The sequence below is a fragment of the Anser cygnoides genome, chromosome 2 (assembly GCF_040182565.1).
Source record: "Anser cygnoides isolate HZ-2024a breed goose chromosome 2, Taihu_goose_T2T_genome, whole genome shotgun sequence".
NCBI lineage: Eukaryota > Metazoa > Chordata > Aves > Anseriformes > Anatidae > Anser > Anser cygnoides.
The window spans coordinates 102752611-102761066 of NC_089874.1; the positions used below are offsets into that span (position 1 = coordinate 102752611).

The 8456-nt window shown below is 49.4% G+C and overlaps 1 protein-coding gene across 2 annotated transcripts; it reads left to right on the forward strand.

Moving 5' to 3' along the window:
- Positions 1-938: 938 nt before the first annotated feature.
- CBLN2 (cerebellin 2 precursor) lies at positions 939-6631 on the forward strand. 2 transcript variants are annotated; one of them, XM_066992740.1, is made up of 4 exons: positions 939-1239; positions 1662-1748; positions 2648-3258; positions 5894-6631. In XM_066992740.1, exons 3-4 carry the CDS (start codon positions 2932-2934, stop codon positions 6089-6091), a joined length of 525 nt encoding a protein of 174 aa, XP_066848841.1. In that variant the 5' UTR covers positions 939-1239; positions 1662-1748; positions 2648-2931; the 3' UTR covers positions 6092-6631. The 2 variants fall into 2 exon arrangements, with proteins under 2 accessions (XP_066848841.1, XP_013046472.3); XM_013191018.3 differs by lacking the exons at positions 939-1239; positions 1662-1748 and adding an exon at positions 5509-5628 and having other exon boundaries at positions 2758-3258.
- Positions 6632-8456: the final 1825 nt, after the last annotated feature.

The window sequence follows — 8456 nt, forward strand, 5'->3', positions numbered from 1 at the left end:
GTTTACACAACAGAGTAATAATCAATGACTAGTCTGATCTAAAGAGAAATAATAGCAGCTCCCCAGTGTACCAGACCCATGTGAGATTGAGTGTTGATGTCTTCTAGAGGAATTTCTGTGGTCCTTTTCATTGCATTGCAGAGTAGGTGCTGCCTTACAGCCACAGACTGGTTCCTGCTCTGATTTCTCATATTTGTTAATGCACACTTTTCAGCTTTCTACTGTCATCCCTCCATGCTTGAACTCAGGAAAAAGACCATCAAACACAAGTATTTCAGGCTTAGTATAAAATTCTCATTTGAAATAAAGAGCTATAGGTTCAGAATTCCCTGCACACTGCTTAGCTGTGCTTTCAGGGCATGATTAATTTCTCAGTGCAAATCATCAGGCAGACACCCGCAGGGGTTCCTTACTGGTGGTTAAAGCAAAAGATTGAAACAGGAGTGCTCATTCATAGATGAGATCATAATTTTACTATGGAGATACACCTGCAATTTTTTCTCCAGCTCAAGAATGTTAGGGCTACCATTTAGATTTATATGCAGTTTTCTAACATGTTACTTTCAGACGCTGAAGTCTGCAATCAGGATCTTCAGGAAAACACCACAGGCATCCAGAAAACCAATTTACAACAGAGGGAAATGCATCGCAAGGCGATGCTTTTTTCACAAAACTTCACTGCCAGACCTTCCCCTCCCTCTCAGCAGCCGAGACGCATGAAACATTTGCAGCCGGCGGTAGCGGATGCTGACCTCGGCGGCCACATGCAGCATCACGACCTACGAGGCCGCAGGGCCCCGCAAGCCCAACTCCCCTGGCCCCGCGGTCAGCGGGAGGGGGCGACCACCCAATACCTCGGCCCTTTGGGATTTTCCCTCCCTCCCTTCTCCCGGCCCCGCCGCCGCAAGGTGGCGCCGCCCGCCCGCGCTTAGCGCCGAGCCGCGGGCGGTGCGGGTACGGTGCGGGTGAGGGGCTGGGAGCGGGTGCGGGTGCGGATCCCGGCCCGGAAGCGGAGCCGGGAGCCGGGACAGAAATGCTTGGCTAAAGGGGGAGCCGCCGCCGAGCGGGATCCGCCTGAGGAACCCTTCAGGGCGTCGTGGGCAGCCTTTGGGCTTGGCGCGCCCTAAACGAGGCGTCCCCCTGAACGATTCGTATCCTCACTGTTATCGGCGGTAAAGTCTGTGAATCCGAGCAGCTTCCAGCTCGCGGTGCTGAGCCGTGTCGCCGCATCGGCTGCCGGTACGCGCTAGCGCGTCGGTGGCGTGTTTGCACCGCGGCGTTTCAACTCGACGGGTGTAAGTGCCGGGAACGGGGGGACGGAGCCGGCACGGCTCTTCCCAGCTGCCGGCGACGAGCTGCAGCGGCCGCCCCGGGGAGAACACCCCGGTAGGAGCCCCGCGCCCCGCCACTGCTGCCCGCGGAGCCGGAGCGGGAGGTGCCGGAGCTCCGCTGCCGGTGCCCGGATCCCTGCCGGGTGCGAGCGAGTGTGCGTGTGTCAATGTGTGTGTGTGTGTCTGTGTGTGTGTGTGTCTGTGTGTGTGTGTGGTGAGGGGAGGAGGGAGGAAGTGGGGTGGTGGTGGTGGTGCCGGCGGGGGGGGGGGGGTTATTGGCGATGGGCGGGAGAGAAAAAGGCGACTGCTGTTTCCTTTTCTTTCTGCCAGCGCGATCTCGGCTCATTTTCTCTAAGCAATACAAGTTCACGGACGCGCTACCTAGCCAGCCCTCCTCTCCCGTCATGGACCTCCCAGGTAAAAAGGCCGTTCCCCTCCCCGCCGACCGTTCCCTTTGCAAAATACGATTTTAAATATTAGCAGTGATAAGGTGCGGAGTAAGGCGAGTGGTAGAGATGCCTCGGGGGAAACGTAGGGGGGATCTCCCGGCAGCGAGAGCTCAGTGTGTTCTGCTGAGCGGAGAAAACTGAGATGCAACTTCCCAGGGAGACGCCGGGTGAGGTTTTGCCTCTTGCGATGTGTTCTGCATGCCAGGGCGGAAGCCGGGGGATGCCTGAGCCGGCCGGCCGGCCGCTTCCTTCCCCAGAGTTTAGGGAGCCCCGGGGATCAGCGGCAACGACGGTAGCCTGGCCTGGGGACAAAGGGCTGGGAAGTACAAGAGACCCCCGAGCGCAGCAGCCCCCGGGCGGGGAGGAAGGAGGGCGGCGGCTCCCGGAGCCCGGCCGGGCCAGCGCTGCGGCGGGGGCGCGGGCTCCGGGGTGCCCCGGCGTCCTGCAAGCCCCAGGGATGGAGGGGCAGCGCAAGGGGCAGGGCGAGAGGGGGCATAAAAATCTTTTTAGAGAATCTTCCCTAGTGGCTGGGGTGTTAGGAGACCGAGGTAAAAAAAAAAAAAAAAGTGGGGCTATGGGAGCTAGTGGGGTGCTGGAGTTCTTCGCTCGGTGTGGGGCTGGGAGGGGACCGCCCGCCGCGCCCCCGGGGTGCTCGGCAGTGGGTTCGGGGGCGAGCTCTACCCCCCTGCCGCCTCCAAGTGCCGTTGGGGCTGCACGGGAGAAAGAACAGAGCAGAGCAGGGGAGGGGAGGCGCCGGGCAGCGCGGTGTCTCCCAAACCTGTTGTGCCGTCTGGGGCGGGGCGAGGGGGGATCCGCCGCCGGTGCCCGTCTCCCCTCTGCCTCACCGCCGCCTTTTGCCCTTGCCAGGCTGCGCGCCGCCCGCCCTCTGAGGAGGCTCCTTCGCCCCGCGCGGAGGAAGAGGAGGAGGAGGCGGAGGAGGAGAAGGGAGGAAGGCGCGGCCCCAGCCGCCACCGCTCAGCCGCCGTCCCGCAGAGCGCTGGCCGCGGGGCGCCGCGGCGGCAGCAGGCGCGCAGCCCCCTCCGCCTCCCCGCGCCCGCCCGCCCGCGGCGGCGGCGGCGGCGGCAGCGGCTCGGGGCGCCCGCACGACGGCGGCGAGCCCGAGCGGCGGCGGCGGCGTCCCGGCGCTGGGCATGGGGCGGCGGCGGCGGCGGGGGGCGCTGGCGGAGCCGGCCCGCGGCGGGTGCTGCTGCTGCCTGGCGGCGGCGCTGCCGCTGCTGCTGCTGCTGCTGCCCGCCGGGTGCCCGGTGCGGGCGCAGAACGACACGGAACCCATCGTCCTGGAGGGGAAGTGCCTGGTGGTGTGCGACTCCAGCCCCTCGGCCGACGGCGCCATCACCTCCTCCCTGGGGATCTCGGTGCGCTCGGGCAGCGCCAAAGTGGCCTTCTCGGCCACCCGCAGCACCAACCACGAGCCCTCCGAGATGAGCAACCGCACCATGACCATCTACTTCGACCAGGTCAGACGCCACCCGCTTTGCCTTCGCTGTCCCCGGCATCACACGCCTGATTTCCTTCTCGCTCCCCCGGCGCCTGCTAACGCTGACCCACCCGTTCCGTAAACACAGTTCCCCAGAAGGAGTTTGGGAAGTTCTCGTAGGTGGCAGCCAGGCTTTCCTGGGGCGGCGGGGGGGCTGAACGGTTCTGTCCCACCGTTAACACGGAGTAAGGGGACCTCTGCCCTGGGACCCCGTGCCTCGGACCCTGTCGGGGGCGCCCCGCAGCCGAAGTTTTCCCCGGGCAGTCAGGGGCGACCCCGCGGGGAGGGAGCGCATAATCATTTGGGGGGCAAAGGGAGCACAGCCGTTGGCTGATGGGCAGTCGCCAGATCTGCCGCTTCCGAGCGCGTCTGGCTGTGTTTCGGCACCTCCCGGGGGGTGGGAGGGCAGAGGAAGAAGAGGGTGTTCCCCGTGTACAACACCCATGCTATCAAATGAGGCGGGGGATGGCCCCGGTGGGTTAGGAGGGGGGTAATCCTGCGTGGCTTACGCCGGACAGACGGACAGAGTAGTCAGGCATCCCGAGCTGGTCGTTCTGCCTCTTCCCCGCCGTATTGCCAGCCTCCCGGAGTCCATGCCCCGTCGTTCCGCTTGATTTTTTGCGATTAAACGTACTTAAAAAAAAAAAATCTTTTTTTTTTTTTTTAATTGCCCCTGACGCCTGAAGTGGTTTTTCAGGGTCAGCCAAAATGTGCACACACACACTGTTCTTTTTTCCTTTCTCCCTCAATCTGCCTGTCCACCTGTCATTCATCTGTCTACCTGTTCCTCCTAATGAGTTTCCACAGCTATTCCTCGTGTACAAGATCCCATAATGTCAGACCAGCAGAGAAGAAAAAACAAATAAGTTTCTTCATGTATAGCGTATTTTATATATGCTTTACCCCACAATGCTCAGTTCTCGGGAGTTCGAAGCGTTGTTCCCTCGGTTCCCACAATAACGGATTAATTTTTCCCCCTTTCTTGGAAACAATGGGGTTTCGCCCCTCGTGGGACCTCTTTTTTTTTTTTTTTTCTTTTTTTCTGCTTCATATTTTTCTTCGTTAATACCGAGCTCGCAGACTGCAAAACTGAGCGAAGCTGTGCAGGAAACAGTGACAGCCGCCGGGCCAGGCGGGAGCGGGGACGTGGCCGAGCCCCACGGGGGCGAGCACGGCGGAGCAGCTGGCAGGTTCTCACCCCACGGGAGCGTCGCGGGAAAGTGTTATTTATTTATTTATTTTTATTTTTTTTTCTGTTGCAACTTCTGCCAGAGGGCTTAACTCTTTTTCTTTTTTTCTTTTTCTTTTTTTTTTCTTTTTCTTTTTCTTTTTCTTTTTCTTTTTCTTTTTCTTTTTCTTTTTCTTTTTCTTTTTCTTTTTCTTTTTCTTTTTCTTTTTCTTTTTCTTTTTCTTTTTTTTTCTTTTTCTTTTTCTTTTTCTTTTTCTTTTTCTTTTTCTTTTTCTTTTTCTTTTTCTTTTTCTTTTTCTTTTTCTTTTTCTTTTTCTTTTTCTTTTTCTTTTTCTTTTTCTTTTTCTTTTCTTCTTTTTTCTTTTTTTTTCTTTTTCTTTAATTTTTTGTTTGTTTGTTTTGAGAGCCGTTGAAATATATGGCGAACTGAGATTGTTGTCGGGGAAGAGCAGCAGGCTCCCGCCAGCCGCCCGAGGAGGTTGCAGGCCAGCCGACACAGCTGTCCAGAGAGACGGAGAGGCACGGGAGGCAGATGCTCCTGGTGCTGAGGATTCCCTATCCTCCTTTGTTCCTCTCAGATGAAAAATATCACGGTCCGATTTTGGCTGCATACGCTATTAAACTCGAGGGCAAGTGCTAGCTGAAAACGTACTTTTACTGATAAGTTCCAGGTTTGTCTTTCTACTTCACTCCCCACCACCGCCACCCCTTGCCACCGTTGCTTTATTGACACACAGTGTGGACATTTGCACTTCATCCAACAGGCTTTGGAGCTCATCATTGTGTAACTAAATCATTTATGATCTGTGATGTTTTCTAAATGCCTCTGTAACTTGTCTCCTTTCCCCTGCAGTGCACTTTTAATTGCACTGCAAATGCCATTTTGAGTACAGTTTATATTGGTCATGGAGCTCATGCCCGATTTTCACTGTCACTTTGCTAAGGCGGGGTCTAATCTTTCTTTCTTTTTCTTTCTTTCTGTGTCTCTCCCCCACATCCCCCCTCCTTTTTTTTTTTTTTTCCCCTTTGTTTACTTTCCAGGTATTAGTTAATATTGGCAACCATTTTGATCTTGCTTCCAGTATATTTGTAGCACCAAGAAAAGGAATATATAGTTTCAGTTTCCACGTGGTCAAGGTCTATAACAGACAAACCATCCAGGTGGGTTGTGATCTAAAGAAGGTGATATCTTGCCTTTTTCAAATGCTTGACTGCTTTTTTTTTTTTTTTTGGTAACAAACCCAGAAAGTAAAGAATGAGGCTGTAGGTTATTTTAATTAAAGGGGTCTCCATGCATGACAAAAATCATGCATTGCCTTAGTTTAATTCGTTTCTAACCTGTGCAAAAGTTTAATGAAGTGCACAGGACAAACAAGTCACTGAGAGCATTGACAAAACTCAGATTCTCTCTCTTTGCACTTTTTAGGTAAGTTTAATGCAAAACGGCTACCCAGTGATTTCAGCTTTTGCAGGGGATCAGGACGTCACCAGAGAAGCAGCCAGCAACGGGGTCTTGCTCCTCATGGAAAGAGAAGACAAAGTGCATCTCAAACTGGAAAGGGGTAACCTCATGGGAGGGTGGAAATATTCAACCTTTTCTGGCTTCTTAGTTTTTCCACTATAAAAGAAGGCCAAATAGGAGACAGATTCATGAGCTGGAGCAAGGATTCAGTCGTTAACAACAGCCTGAACTTGGCAACACATGACAATATTTCCAGTCACCCTGTCAGACTGTCACAGTAGAAGAATGATAACCTTCTAAACTCCAGTATTTACTTTGAATATTGACAATTCCTTGGGAACCTGCGCCTCTAATTAGTTTTAGACGACAGTGATCTTTAGGAGAAATGAAATTATCGACCTGAGCAATTTGTACCTGTGATTGTAAAGTCAATTTTGGATTTTATTGTTGGGATCATTGACTTTCTTCTTCCAATATTTTTTCCCTCTCTTTAATTTTTTCCCCTTTTCTTTCTCTTCTTGTTGTCCCAATGAGACAAATAACTCAGACCACACTATTGCTTTGTCAAAGGTTCACGCCAGAGCCAGAAGAATGAAGTGTTCAACTCAATGAGGTGTTTTTCCCATGCTTTATTTCTTTGTGTTGTATAGCCTTAAGGAAAAAAAAAAAAAAAGGAAAAAAAAAAAGAAAAAAAAAAGAATTGCTTCAGTCTCAATCCTGTATTTTTCTGGGGGAGGGGGATTCTGAACATTACTGTGTCAAGAAGTGCTTTATCCAGTGAAGCAAAATTTGCACGATTGGAATTTTACTTGTTTTGTGTTGTTCGTGTTTTTTCATCGACTTTTTCTTTTTTTCTGATTTTTGTTTGTGTGCGCTAAAAATGTAAGCTAGATTGATCAATAAGGCAAAACAAAGCACATATATACCCTGTAGCTCTAAGTAAAGCTAACCAGTGAACAATTCTGTCTGCACTTTCTAGCTGATCTTTATAGACCTACTTAGAGAAAGAGAGAGAAAGAGCAAAAGAGCTACATGATTCTTCAATTACAATCTGGAAACCAGTGAAGGAACTGACATTTCTGAATTGTCCTGACATTTCTAGAAGCAGCAATGGAGGCTTTGAATATCTTATTTGAACATGCCCTAATATATATCCTTTCTTTGCATTACCAACCATGTTCTAGCTGCTTTTAGTTTATATTTGATATATTTGTTCACTAATGCTTGAGTACACATTGTGGGAGCCCAGAAAGATGGTGGAGTAAATTCTTCCTCTTCCAAATTAACTAAAATCATCTCCAATTGACCTGTCCATGGCAAGTATCTGAGGAGCTACCCTTAACATCTTTGACAGCATTTGGGAGAGGGGCCTCAGAGGATCAGCAAATGCACCTGAAGTTACGCAGATGCCGTGTATTTATTAGTCATGTGTATTCTTCTCAATACAAATAACCTCAGAATTGCGGCGTTGGAATGTGATCAGTATTGGTGGTTAGGAAAAGCTATAACTCCAACTGACAACAGGTAAAATACCAGGCTAACATCAAATACATACTTTTACCTCATTCTCATTTAATAAATCTTATTTCTTCACTTATTTATGACAGCGTGCTGAGGAAATTCTTGCATGAGGAGGTCCAGAAGGAACATTTGTATTTTTTCATATGATTTTAACTTCATTAATCTAATTTAAAATATTTCATCTTGCTATTAATCCCACAAGAGTGGATGTGTATAAGAATTTATTTTTCTCAGATTTACTCCTCTGCCACAAAAAACAAACAAACAAACAAAAAAAACAATGCAAAGGCATTTGCAGCAAATTGGTGGTAGCGAATGTTGTATTTTAGAATTATGGTGGACATGTCATTTTCATTGTAAATTTATCATTAAAGGGACAAAATCAATTAAAGTCATATATTCTTAAAAAATTCTTATCTGTGTTGCTTATGATAATTCAGATGAATAAAGGCAATTTTATATTTAATATTTTGGTATATTTTCACGGTTGGTGTTTATTCGCTTTGGCATTTCACTTATCTGGTTACTGAATGAATGAGTTTCAGGTTTTGTTTTTTCTCTGGGTTGCATTTTCTGGTTCCTTCTTGTGAATTGGCATGATTGTAATGTTTCTAGTTGCCGAATATCACAGGGCTATGTTTAAATAGAAGAAATAAAACCTGAGAGAACAGCAAACTTTTTTTGTTCAAATAAAAAAATAATTATGAAAATAGTTGTTCCAATGGTAAACTATAAACTGTAAAACTATTTTTAAATCTAGGTTTTTGTGTTTAAAACTTGCTTTCATCTCTCAAGAAAATATACATTGATTTTTGTTCACGGTCCCAAGTTTTCAGTTTCTATTACATTCCCTCAGTGTTATTTTGAAATTATGCCTACCATAATCATATTCAGTTTTCCCATTTATCGTGGTTGATCTGCCTTGAATAAGACAGTGATGTCTCAGCTCTAGCTCTCTTCTGAGCCAAAGAAGGCTAATGACAAGGTTTTCTTTGGATATATTCTT